Source organism: Strix aluco, chromosome 1 (assembly GCF_031877795.1).
Source record: "Strix aluco isolate bStrAlu1 chromosome 1, bStrAlu1.hap1, whole genome shotgun sequence".
In the NCBI taxonomy this organism is placed as follows: domain Eukaryota; kingdom Metazoa; phylum Chordata; class Aves; order Strigiformes; family Strigidae; genus Strix; species Strix aluco.
Genome location: NC_133931.1, coordinates 152240987 through 152255350, shown reverse-complemented (window position 1 = coordinate 152255350; position 14364 = coordinate 152240987). Strand labels below are relative to the sequence as shown.

General features: G+C 36.5%; 1 protein-coding gene across 9 annotated transcripts in view; it reads left to right on the top strand.

The window, feature by feature from the left end:
* Positions 1 to 14364, top strand: part of LARS2 (leucyl-tRNA synthetase 2, mitochondrial) — a 145655-nt gene that overhangs the window by 100181 nt on the left and 31110 nt on the right. For all 9 annotated transcript variants that reach the window (XM_074840562.1, XM_074840588.1, XM_074840571.1 and 6 more), the window contains 5 exons: positions 2596 to 2700; positions 5469 to 5584; positions 6527 to 6810; positions 10037 to 10135; positions 12404 to 12541. In XM_074840562.1, coding sequence (XP_074696663.1) covers positions 2596 to 2700; positions 5469 to 5584; positions 6527 to 6810; positions 10037 to 10135; positions 12404 to 12541 — 742 coding nt within the window. The remainder of the gene's footprint in view (positions 1 to 2595; positions 2701 to 5468; positions 5585 to 6526; positions 6811 to 10036; positions 10136 to 12403; positions 12542 to 14364) is intronic.

The following is a 14364-nucleotide window of genomic DNA, read 5'->3' as shown; positions in this document are numbered from 1 at the left end:
CACTTCAGGCTGGTGTTCAATATTTATTGTTTTTCCTCACTGGTAAAGATGAGGCTTCATTGTCTATATAACATCTGATGTCAACAGCAATGAAGCAGGAGTCTTGTGGGAAATTGTGATGTTGCACAGGAACTACTTTATTTTTGAGTGCTTCATTTCTATAACCTTAAAAAAGTTTGCTTGCTAGCAGAAAAAAGTGGACCCTGAATGTGTTGAGTATGTAGAGCTCTTGTCTTGGAGCTGAGCAAAGCTTGGAGAATTTTTGTTAAGGAACAAAGGAACAAGTTTGCAGTTCTTACAGTTCAGCCAAATCAAAGCACTAACTGCAGAAACGCATATCCATGTATGTGCTTATATCTTTGTTGGATCTTGTGCCTTAAGCCAAACTACACAAGTGCAAAATGTGTTTTTAATAAGGACAACAGTATATTTTTTTATATCGTTTTTATGTGGAAATACTTGGAAAAGGTTTTTTGTGTCTCTTAACAATAAGCTTTACCTTTTGGTTGAGCTAAATAAAGAAACACTCATTTGGAATAATAACAGCCATAAGTCCTTGAAAAAGAGGCACAATTCCAGAATTGTAGCTCTGCTATTGTGTATTCCTGCTACTTTTAAATATACTTATATGCATTCTTCAGTTGAAATTAGCAGATATTTCTTACTATTTCTTGAGCATTTCAAAGGCACAGACTGGTATTTTCCAAAGAAGAGAACATAAAGGAGAGGGATTTCTACATGGGCTTTCAGATTTGCATTTCAGGACTTTCAGATTTGCATTTCAGCCATGGTACATATGGAGGGCAAACAATGGCATTTAATTAAAAAGAAATTTTGGATGGCATTGAATAGACCATATTTTCACATTCACCAAGATTAAAAAAAAAAAAAATCACCAGTAACATTAACATTTTAATTTAATTCTTTGTAATTGTTTCCTTTTCAACAGAGATAGTCTTGTAACTCCCTTTCTTCACTGTGTTGTCATTTAAATAATTAAGAGGTTATGTTTTTATGTTTTCTAGGAGAGAAAAAAAACACAACTGTTGTATCGGAAAGTAGTTTAAAGTTTCAATAGCTTTACTCTCGGAGTACAGCTCTGTATTTTAGGCTATTATTATTTAAATAGAGGTGAGCAACCAGTTTTCAAACATTCCATTTTTTAGCCTAGAAAAATTTATGTTAATTTAGAATCTGGGGTAAGTCTTCTAGTTTTGACAGCATGAGGTATCTGAAGTAAAGATTTGACCCTTACATTGTTCATTATCTCTTTATAATACTATGCATACATTCTTTTACATTTGTAACTGTAATATCATCTCTTTACGACTATTATAATAATGATGTGAGCAAATGAGCACAAGAAAGAATGCCTTCATAAACTGGAGTTATTATTTTGGGTTCCAGCATAAAATTATTGCTAGGAGGAAGAGAGAAGTTATTTTTAAAAGCAGACTCTACTACCCACTCAGCTTCCTGTTCATGAGGTTTTTTGGGTAGTTGCTTCTAAAGAGTGAAATTATTCCTTTTGTACTTTTTTTAAACACAGGGAGGAAAGCTATGTGCAGTGGTTTGAATGTGGGAAATTTTTTCTCTAGAATATGGATATCTCAGACACCTGAAATTTGAAAAAGTAATAATCAGCAATAAATAAATATATCTCTTGTGTTAAGAAGAGTGATGAGATATAGTAGCTGTATTCTCTAAAATGCTGTTACTTTATTTCAAGCAGATTTCATGCATTGCAATACAGGTCTAAGACTTTCCTCAGCTTAGCTATGAAGATAGGTGAAAGGATGCTCTTAGCAGTCTGTATTTTAATTATTCTAATTGTCATCAACTTAAAGGCACGGAAAAAGTTAGAAACCAGTCCAAATTGAGATCTGGGCTTTGAATCCTCAGAACTTGGAATATTCAGATTTGATTTTCTTCTTGCTGAGCCACCCAAGCTACACATTGTAACTCAATTTCAGTTTATCACAGTTCTCACCCTTGATTCTCTCCTCTCTCCCCTTCCCTATGGACATTGGGTTCCTCATCTCTAATATGAGTATGAATATTCTGTCTGGAAATCAATAGGTTATTTAGGTGCTTTTTTTTAACAGTGGTCAATATTTGTTATGCTTTGTAGTTCTTCTGTAAGAAAGCAAATCATAAGCGTAGGACATATGCTTCTCTTCAGTTTCATTTGAATAACTTGATTTTTTTTACATAATTTTGTAATAATGTATGCTAGTATATAAGTCAGGACTTACTAGAACCAATTCATACAACTTTGCAGCAGACCTGCATTTTGGCCAAGGACTCCATTTTTTTATTATAATCCAAATCTTACTCTGTTTTCATTCAGGTGTTTGTTGTAAGTATGTTTTTTAATCATGAAAATTTTAGCAGTCCAACTTACTGAAGATTTTGGTACGTCAGCTTTTTAGAAATGTGATTAGGCTTTTCATTTTCTTTCATTTTCTTTTTTAAACAAAATTGTAATATAAATTTAATGCATGTTTAAGATAAACTGAGTTCTAATAGTAAGTAATGTTCTTAGCATATCTTCTGTCATATTTTACTTACCATGATTGTTACATTTGTTTTCAGACTCGCTTACTTCAGTGACAGCTGTGAATTTGCTTACCGATCAGGAGATTCCTGTAGTCATCTCAGCAAAAACCAATTTTGAGAATTTTCTTGATACTAAAATAGGTATGTGACATTTAATGTGTAAGTGGAATAGTATAGTTTTCAGTTGCTGTGTTGGAGCATGAGATACTCTTGTGGTAAATCTTTGAACACAGTGGCTCTCTTCTGGACTTTGGAACTCTGTTCTTCATTCCTATTCTTCATTAGTGAAGAAGGAAGGGAGAAGTAGCTATGTGGAATCTGTCTGGAGGAAGAGATTTATATGATGATTAATTTTAATGGTAATATTATAAAATTAGTACATTTAATGAGCTAAATTTGAGGATCTGCATCTCTTAAGAGGATTGATTACTTACAGACCATGTGTATTTGGCTATCTCACCATCCTTAATCAAAACAGAACTGTACCATTGTTTGACATAAACATTTTGCAAACAACCCAAACTTTTAGCTTTTTTTGTGTCTTATGTTTATATAAATTATGTGCATCCTTATAGAGAAATGTTTCAGACAGGAAAGGTACAAAACTTCCAAGTTTGACTTTTATCTGATAATATTTGTGTTGAGGTCAGTAAAATAAATCAGAATAGGTAGTACTTCTGTTCAGGTAGTCTTGGACAGTTATCTTGGAACCTTCATCTCTGAAGGAAGCAGTCCCATAATTTAAGGCATCTGACTTAGGACTGAGGATCCATAAACGGAGGGGGAAGGGTGTTGCTAGAGGATACTCTGAATCACCTGGGGTGGGCTTCAGTTCTCCAAGCTGTCCTATGAAGCTGCCTGTCTTACTCCTTTCCTGCATAGGGAGCCCAGCCCCACAACTTGAGCAGCTAAGTACATACAGTTAGATGATGTGACTGTCCTTATAAGTAAAATTAGAAATGGCACTGACTTTTAAAAATGGTGTCCATTTTTATCTGCACCCACCTAATTTTTGTTTACTCTTGTGTTTTGCTGTGGTCTCATCTCAGCTGCATTGAGCACACCATGTCCTGTGCCAGTCCTAATAGGAAATAGTTATCTCTTCTTCCCCCTTTCCACTACCTTCCTACCCCTTAACTCCCTTTTACTGTCTCCCTGTTGTTGATACTTTCTTGCTGCCCTGGAGCTGCTCCTGTCTTTTCTGCACCACTGCCTATATTGGCTGTTCCTGCACAGCAAGTGGACTGGATAAAACCAGCTGACTGTGCAAAAATGTCTTGGATGACCCTCACAAGGCCGATGAAATTATCCACTTGGGCAGCAGCTTACTTATAACATGCCCGCATGTTATGCTTTAGAAATGAATCTGGTTTTGAGAACCAGAACCTTTCCTTTTGTAAGAGAAGCCAAATAATTGAGATACCTAATCTTGTTTTTCATTAAAAGCTTCCAGCTTGCTCACTGGCACGTACCTTGGCCTTATGTCTCTTGGAAACTGGCCAGCTCTTCCCAGGAAGTTCTGGATGCCAGCTGTTGAGCTTTGCGAATGTACATTAATAGCATCGTCGTTTCAAAAGAAGGAAGACCAAAAAGTGGGACCCGCTTTTTTCCATTTGCAGAGCATATTGAGAAGCCACCTGTTGCAGGCTGCAGGGCTCTTTGACAAATTAAGATACATACATTATTCTATAACAGGGCCTTGAAATGGCAAGAGTGTACATCTGCTGGAAAGATAGAATAGCAATTCTTATTTTGCTAGTTAAAGAGTCATTTGTTACAGGGGAGTTTTGCTTGGTTTTCTTTCGTTATCAGCTTCTAAACTTCTGTATATTGAGAGAGTTAATGTATAGCAGGCATTTAATTGCCTTAACAAAGACGATAGTTACACTGGTTTTGAATGAAGTAGTTTGTATATTAATAGTTCTAATGTGGTCAGCAATATTTTGAGAGTTTTTGTCTGTAGTTTTCACAAACTTAATGTTGGCATTGGCTTGTCAGAATAAGTTTCTTTGCCTTTTAAAGATGACAGCAGTTGTGCAAGATTGTTCAAAATATTAAATAAGTTATTACTGAAAGGAAAAAATATGCAGAAAGATTTATCTTTCTGTGGAAATAATCAATCTGTTAGTATCTCAATGTTATTTCACAACACATGTGATGATAAAGTTAAGAGATTTCTTAACCCGTCCTGTAAAGTAGTCCTCCAGAGTAGAACTAAGATGTATGACTGTCCCAAATAGCAAGATGCAAACAGAAAGAGAACATCAGGGTCCTTAAGTACTGAGACTTCTGTAACTTGAACAGCAGTAGGAAGTGTTCTCAGTAGTTATATTCTGAATAGAAAATTGATGTTATTTGAATTATTTTCCTGCATTTATAAACAAATCATGTCTTTCATAAGAAGTGAAAGGGATAGTAATGTTAGAGACTGATGTGTTGTGGTACATCTTAATAAACTATGAAATTAGAGATTAAATTTACTATTGAAACAAGAAGAGTATTTCAACTTTTGTTTCTCATATTAGCAAACAGAATTAAAATTTGTATTATTTAAATATATTTAGATAATATAACTGTATTGAAGATTTTATTATTTATCCAAATTTTGTAGCTTTATTTTTAGTCTTTTTCAGAACCATCAAATGTTCAGCCTTTTCTGAGGTAGGACATTGATGAACATCTGGGTTACGGAGAAACGGAGACTGTGTTTGTAATTATTGCTGCTTGAATTTCACTGCTTAAAGAACGTGAAAACATTTTTATTGTTCTTAGATTTTTAAACTCCTTTGGGCAAGTAAAATTCATTATAAAGAGAGTGTTGTAGAAATAAAATCTTTTATCCTTAAACTGATGATTCATAGCCATGTTAGCCAATTTCAGAATTTTTTTTTTTTTTTCTCCCCTCCTAGGAATTCCTAGTACTAGTGCAGAAGATGCTGCAGTAGCTAAGAATCTGGGCATTTCTTTCACTGAAGTCATTGAGACATTGCCAAATGGTTTGGAGAAAGTCATTAATTCTGCAGAGGTGGGTATACAAGTATGGAGTTCTCAAGAGTGCCAAATACTTCGTATGATTAAAGGGATTTATTTTTTTTTTTAAAGAATCAAGCCAGGCTTATGATACCAAATTTCTAGGAATAATTTAATGATTAAATATGCTGGCTCTTCTGTAGCAATAAAATTAGTTTTTTCCTTTCCTACACGAGAGGAAGGTACAGTATTGGTCTGACTTTTATAATGGAAACTGAATAATTAAACCCTTGTTTAAAGCTGATTCTTATTTCATCATCTGAAAAGATTTTTAAGCTAAATATTAACTTAATAGTCCTTTTTTCACATATTCACTGAAACATGGTGTAAGCCTTTATGGTAACTTACCTGCTTGAAGTGACATAGAAATCTTATCTTTAAATAAGATCTATATGGTGTTATATCTCTTGAAAAAATGCATTTGATAGCAGACACAAAGCTTATTTTCTGTTACTTTACAGGTAGGGTCTAAGTGGTTAAGATGTATGTGAAAGCAAGAATAGAAAAACCTAAAATGAACACAGGAGAAAGAAAGCTGTTTTACAGTTTTACTGTTTTCATTTCTTCAGTCTTTACCTTGTGTTGGTGATATTTTGGAAGTTTCAGCGTACAGCAATTGATTAAAAGATCGGCAGTAAATGCAAATATCTGCCAATAAATATTAAAGAGGTCTTCAAGACTCTTTCTCAGCCTTGTTCTATTCAGACCATCAAGAACATTATCCTTTGAGCAAGAGGGTTCAAATGAGTAACTTGTATGTGAATAGTCTCTTGGAGAGGAGGACGTTAAGCAGCAGGAAGGGGGATATTGATATGAGGCTCATAAACTTTGACTCGCAGAAATTGTATTTGTGACTTTTTTTTTGGTCTGTTCTTGCATTTTCACTGACAGCAAGTATACATTTTTTTTTCTTCTGCTTCTCTTATTTTTTAATCAGATCACAGGCATGACTCGGCAGGAGGCTTTAAAAGCTATTACCCACCAGGCCAAAAATAAAAGAATAGGTGGAGACCTAACAAGTGACAAATTAAGAGATTGGTTAATATCTCGACAGCGGTACTGGGGAACACCTATTCCTATCGTTCACTGCCAGACATGTGGCACTGTCCCTGTACCTTATGAAGACTTACCTGTGGTGTTGCCCAGTGTAACCACCTTCACAGGCAAGGGAGCTTCACCTTTAGAAACAGCTCCAGAATGGGTGAACTGTTCCTGTCCAAGGTAAGCCAATGCTGCATTTACTGCTCACTGGGAGGTAGCGCTTTGTACCTGCCTGTTTGTTACCTGTCTGTAAGTGTTGACAGTTGACCACTCTGAGACAGGATACTATTCCAGAATGATGTTTAGTCTGACTCAGCATAGCCGTTTTTTTCTTATATACTCTGTAAAACTCCCTTTTTTGCGACACCCACTGCTATTTCTTCATAAACAAGCTCAAGCAAAGCTCGCTGTTTTTAAGTCGGAGGAAAGAAAAATGGGAAAACAATGATTTTTCTCCCTGCCCCCTATTTCTTAACAGTATTTCTTATTTCATTTACTACAATAATTTTCATTATCTTTCACCAGCGGAGTTCATATAAAGATTATAATGATTATTGAATTATATCCTTTTGTAAGGAAACTAAAATAGTGTTCATTCTCTTAGCAATAGTGCAACAATAAAGTGTTTCCTCAGCTATATAATTCTTTATCATGAAGAATCACATTCACCGGTACATTACAGATAACAGCATGTAATTCAGAATGAAGGAAATAGTAAGTTTATGCATCTTGTCAATGCTGTTATCTTTACTGTTTGTAGTCCAGCTGTTTAAGAAACAAAACAGCCTAAATAAAGTAGTGAGAGAGACGTCATAAGAATCAGTTGTTTAATCTTGAGGGCTGCTTAGATACTCTGTACACTGGAGTTTGCATACAGGTTCTGCAGAAGGGACTGGTAGAACATGAGGTATCCCAGAGACGTTTTTCATCAGCAGTGCAGTGCAGTGCTGCTGCTAACAGACTGACCAAATGGGAAGTACATTATCAGGCTGCCAGGCAGGGAAATCAGACATATAAATGGCGTTAGGGCTCTCATTGATAAAGCAGCAGTTTCATAACATCTAAATTAGTTTTAACATTTGAAGGGTAGAATATCAGTGTGGTTTTCATTTCTAATTAGGTAGCTTATGCACAGCACTTCTGTGGTTCTCTGGGAACATGTATTTTGACCTTTGTTGATAACATATATTTTACGTAAGACACACATTTACTTCCATGTTTCTGCATAGAAAATTTCTTCTCAGATATGCCTGTTTAAGTTACATACACTAGTGCATTTTAAAGTGCGACTCTTGCAGGGAAGCCTTACTAAACAAGATCCACAGGTTTAGTAAAATCCCCAGAAATGCCTTGGTCTACAATTCCTAATTTCAACTGAAGAATTTTCCTGATGTGACTGAAAGTCATTGTCTGCACTTTTGGCTTCCTCCTGACCTTAATTCAACAATGATTTTGTTGTTGAGCAGGCAGCAATGTACTTTTCATGTATATCAAGTCCTTACGGTTTCTGGATAGTATATTGTGGCTGCCCTACTTAGAAGTTAGTCAGAAATAAAGGCTCACAGGATTAGTTTCTTGTGGTAGTTTGCTGAAATTAACTTTTAATGAAACTCTCACCTTTATTTGGCTTCTTATTCTCACCTATTTCACAGCTATCTTTAGTATTGCTCATCCATATGTCTGCTACAGTTTCAAATACTTTGAGTTATTACTTTTGTGTGTGCATAGTCTTCCTTGGTTTTCCTTGCTCTGTTATGTCATCCTTTCCTTTAGTCCTTCTCTCCAGTAATAGTTGGGGGGTTTTTTTATTAGTTGCATTTAATATCTAGAATTAATAAGGAAAGCAAGATGGAAAGATACAAAAGTCTGTATTTGAGTGACAGTAATGTTAGCAATCCTAAATGGGAAGAGATGCCCAAGTTATCCATTGTTATACATAAGTCCAGGTAATTATGTTAGTTGTCTGAAGATCGTCTAATGAAATTACAGTGTTGTGCCTCTAATCACAATATTAATATAAATTGTATACGTTTTGAAAGATGCCCATGCTGTCTGTGTTAGTGAGCCACGTCCATTTAGAGTACAGGCAACATCAGAGGCATGAAGCAGATATAATTATGGTTCAATGACTGTAAAGTATTCTTGCCTTTGACTGAAAAGCCATTCTGTTTCAATGTAATGTGGCATTATTTTACGTTGGCCAAGTCTCTGCTTATATGTACAATTATATAAAATGCTTGTTCTATATTAAAAAGCAGTTAGAAGTAAAATTTCTTTACAATGTTCCCATTGAATGAAAAACTTGCTGGTAGAGAAGAAGCTGGGACAGAGACAGAGTGAAGGAAAATATTAAGTAGTGATACTCTCATAAACTTGCCTCACCAAGCCAAGCTGAAATATGAGGCAGACAGGCAGATACATGTTGCAGCTCAGTCATCAAGCCTGATCAGACACTACATATGCAGCTGGAAAATATTGAATAGCCAGTCCCCATTTACTATGTATATTTATTCCACATATACATATATTTAAATTTACATAGTTATAAATTACATACATTTGTTACATATAGCCAGTGGTATTTATAGACAAGTATGTCACAGATTGCAAAGTTTTATTGACATTAGAATAATCCCATTGTTTTAACAGTAAGAGTTTTAAAGAGGGATCATTTACAACAAATGGAAGTTTATTAAATGTGATTATTGGCTCCTACAAACAATTTGTATTCAGGGAGAAATTAGCAGAAAGTAACCTGAGTTTCTCAGGACTGCCAGTATAACTCCAAGCAAAAATTGATTTGCCATAATCACAAATTAAAATTGTGCTACAAGGTCTAGAAGAGATTTGCTACATCTCAGTGAAAGCTGAAATTAAACTAAGTTCATTTTTTCTAGAGATAACAAGTGGAGTCTGCAAAGACCTTTTTGTATAGACAATCAGTGAGAGGCAACCACCTGCTCCTTCTGCTAAATGTTTATAAAATGATTTGTCTGCTCATACCTAACGAGTGTGATATATATTCAGTACCCATTAACTTTATGGCAAAGTACACTTGTCTGTGTTTTAAGACTTGCTTTGTTTCTTTTAAAATGGCAGTTCTAAAAAATTCCAGGAACATACGATTGAGAGGGCTGTCTGATGCAGTGCCATCTTCTGCTATTGCTGGATGTTATCATTGTACAGGCTTCTTTTTGGTTTGCATTTTGTTTGGTTTGGGAGGGAGAGGGAAGGAGAGTCAGCCCTGTTACTGGTGTCGGACTTTTTCTGAAAATGTCACTCTTCAGACTGTTCAGACCCATTCAGTTTTCAGTTTGAATGTCTTCATGGCCACTCTGTACATGGTTGTTTTTTTCCAAGCTTGTGACTTATCTAAAAATAGCTTTTCTCCTTCTCTCTTGCTCAGGTGTAAGGCAGCAGCACGGCGAGAAGTCGATACTATGGATACATTTGTTGATTCCGCTTGGTACTACCTGAGGTACACTGACCCTCACAACACGGACAGGTGAGGGCTGCAGGCGCAGGGCCCTCTGGGGGCAAGCCTGCTGCACAGAGTAGAAGGGAAGGAAGAGGCCAGACACTCTGATGCTTCTAGCATCTAACTGCCTTTGGAGAAGGTGGCTTAAACCCCTGTGCTGCCCTAATTTTGTACCTGTCCTCTGACCTGAATGCAGCACAGGATAGACTAGGATCTGCTCCACAAATATGACATTTGGTTGCTCCCATGCCAGGAGATCTGCAAGAGCAGGGGTGTAGATACAACTGTGGAAGCACAGGAGCTACAGGGCAAGGGACAGAAGTTTGCATGAAAGGGCATTATGGGGCAGGGCACAGAGGAAATGTTCAGCTGAGGAGCTAAAGGTAGTCCTTAGTGGAGGGTACCATCAAGAATGACAGCCTACCGTGACTCTCTATGAGACTTTGGTAAGTTGCACAGAGTGTACCCTCCCTGGCAATACACTGGGTAGTTCAGTGTGTGGACAGTGCTTCTCCACTGGTAAGAAGAGGGATAGATACTCTGGTGTAACATCCAGCTGCCAAGAATGGTACCTCCATTTCTCTCCTTTTGAATTCCGGTAACTCTTGCTGCTTCCTCGTCCGCAGACCTGAAGTGAAGTGGCATCGCAGCAAGCTCCTGCTGTGTTGGCACTTCGACTATATGCATAATTAATGAAAGGAGATTTTTCATGTGCTGTGTATTAGTGGCTGCAGCATGGAGAGTGTGGGAAGATAGATGTAGTTATTTAGCTGTTTTTCTGCTTCACAATCTGCCTGTAGTAGTACTGCTGATAGCACTGGTTTTTCCAAGAGGAATTAGTGGAACAGCTCTACTATGTAGGCTGAGGAAGATAGAAGGAGATACTGATACCACATGTAGGGCTTTTAGGGGACTCATTTGGTGGTTTATTATCCAGAGCAGCATCTGGGTACATACTACAGACTGAGTGATTTACTATAGCTGGGCCAATTTTTTTTTTTTTTTTGTTATATTGCCAGCACTAGTTTAGTTAAACTAAAGAAAAATCTTCTGTGAACACTTCTATTTCATGTTAATTTTAATTATTTTCTAGTGATAGTGTGCATTTATTATTAATATTATTAAGTTAGGCAGATTGCTTCCTCTCCAGCAACAGTTTGAAATACTTTTTTGTGCGTGGACAAGAGGGACTTCTGCAGAAGTTGAAGAAGAAATAGTCGGATGTAACATCCAGCTGTTGAAGTAACAGCTTAGTGTAGCTAAATCTGTTTTATATTGAAATAAGAACATTTATATGGACTTCTGCACTAGATTGCTACCTCCATTTGATTTATTTGTTTTTTTCAGCTAAGCTGTTTATATATAAACCCTTTATTTTCATAAGCCCTATTTCACAGGTCTAGAATTTGGGAGAATTACTCTTTTGATCATGAACAAGTTAGCTTTGATTTGTTCCACTAAAAACATGAATCCCAGATCCACGATTTGCTTCTGGGCTCATCTGTGAGGAAAAAAGGGTTGCTTTTACAAAAATACGATGGAATAATAAAAAAAAACCTGACAAAATAAGTAAATTTGTTAGAAAGGGGCCATAAAGCATACATTAAAGAAAAACATCTATACAAATGGTATTTTGCAACCAGGACCCCATTACAGGAGACATAACAATATTTAATGAGGCAGTAAGCAGTGCTAGGAAACCATGCAGTGACCTCCAATGACATAGTAAATATGATGTAAATGACAAATTTACTGTAAATCCACCGAGCATCCTTCAGTTGGAGTACGATAACCCTTCGGAATGTTTTGCAGCCTTAAACTGCATCATTGCCCCCTAATGGCAACAATGCAAACCACCGATTAAAAAAAAAAATCAGCTGTTTTTGAGTTGGCATGTCTTTTGTCTTTCACTCTATTTGTTTGTAAAACTTGATAAATACTAAAATACTTAAAGCCTAGCCACAGAGTATTTATAAAAAAATAATTTAAAGAGCAAGCAAATAGTTTCAGCAGTTTGTCAGGTAATGTATATGAAATCTTAGTTACTTACCTAAAATATAGGAAAATAATATTTTTGTGGATCTGTGTCCCAGTGGAAATTACATTTTTGTCTATAATTTAATAAGCATATCACTTCTTAAAAATTAAAAAGGTCTGATAGCAAAATAAAAGTTTTACGGTACATGTAGTGCTCTCAGTAAACAGTGGTGTCCAGTCAAGTATGATGAGCTACTTTAGTAGAGCTGATCTTTCTGCTACACATTGTATTTTTTTTCTATATTTGTGTTTTTTCAGGCCCTTTAATAGTGACTTAGCAGACTACTGGATGCCTGTGGATTTATACATCGGAGGAAAGGAGCATGCAGTTATGCACTTATTTTATGCAAGGTTTTTCAGCCATTTTTTCCATGATCTAAAGATGACAAAACACAAGTAAGCCTTATATATTTCTATAAAAATCTTTCATATTTGATTTGACTAGTGAGAGTGTTAGTGGACATTGTTATGGTGGTAGAACACTACATTGAATAAGCCTGAATTTTTCTGCTTGTCAGTCTTAGCTAACTACTTGGTTTCTCACTGTCAGTTGCATTTTCTGTATGCATACATACATAGCATTTTTATTTCATGAGTATTAACTGGCTCAGAGGAAGTGATAAAATGCTGCTGTCGATTTTCAGCCTGCAAAAGCTTGCATAGACTAGTAACTTCAGGCATTCTGAGTAGTGCTGTTATTTCAGATTAGGTAACTTCCCGCCAGTAATACCACTAATTTCACTGGAACCATGCATATGTAGAAAACTAAGCACTCCTATAATTCACTGCAATATTGGAGCTGAACAGTGCAAAACACTTCTTGATAAGCAAAAGCAGTATATTTATCTGCTGTCAATTTATCTTTTATTTAATTACTTTTATGTAATAACTTTTAATTACTCTTGTTGCTGATGCTGCTATAGCCTAATTCATCATCCTCTGTTTTGGTTAGAGATAAAGTTTGAGGCAGGAAGGTGAGTCATCTGATGTTCTATTCTTTGTCCTCTCAGTTAGATTCCCAGCTTGACATTCCCATTTTCACTGAAATTCTGCCCTTCTGTACCATAAAATACCATCACAGGAATGCCTTAACTGGAAGGATACTAGTGTCAGAGCAGTGAAATACTGCCCCATGCTCAGTCTTGTTCTCTCATCAGCAGAGACGTTTGAATAGATTGAGTCAAAATGAGTAATCCCATGAGAAGAACTGCTCAGTAGTTTCTGAGCTGGCAACTCACATGCATTCGTTCTTTACTAGTATCCACTCTAAAAACTTCATGTTAAAGAGGAACCTACATATACATCACACTGAATGCTCTTGAATGCAGTAGTTTTGCTACAGAACTAGAACTTAAGTAGCTGTGCGCTGGAAAAAGATGGACTAGTTAGTGAAGCCAGCAGAATATTTCCCTGAGTTATTTCATAATCATGATGATGAAAATAGGTGATGCATTTTCATTCTTCGTTCTTGCCGGCAATATAGTTTGCAGTGAAAGCTGTATTTGAAATTTTGGGTGTGGATGATTTGTGTACCTGTGTTTCATTCTGTTGTCTCCAGCTTGCATAGCTGCAGCAGGAAGGATGTTTCTTCTCTCAGGGAGTGGACCTCTCAAAGCAGACCCTTTCAGGGGCACTATTCCTTTAAGCAAAGGATTTCAGAGCTCTCCCTTACAAGCAATTTCAGCCTTATCAGTTCTACAAAAGACTTTACAATCCTAATCTATCAACCCTCTAGAGGAGCTGTAACACATAACAGAAAAATGTTCTTTTGCTAGTCAAATTCTTCCACCTTCCAAAATAACACTAACGATGGTGGCTTAAGTATTGTCACTATAAAGTGAGACCACAAGGAAGGGGAGGTTTGCTTGCAAAGTACGTGGTCTATTCTGGTGTGCAAGAAAATGAGGAGGCATGGAAAGAGGCCACCTTGGCTGAAAAGGGACCTCCTGAGTGAGCTCAAGCACTAAAAGAAATGCATGGAAAATGGAAGCGAGGATGGGCTACCCCTGAGGAATGTGGAAGCATTGACTGTGTAGGCCAGGTAGAATTAGTGAAGGCCACAGCTTATCTAGAATTGAAAACAGTGAAGAATGAGAAGGCAGTAAGAAGGACTTCTGAAAAGAACATCAAGAACATTGAAAAGAAAATCAAGGAAATCTTGGCCTGACACAAAATCAGACAAAGACCCTAGTAGCAAGGGACAATCTTTGCCTTGGCCT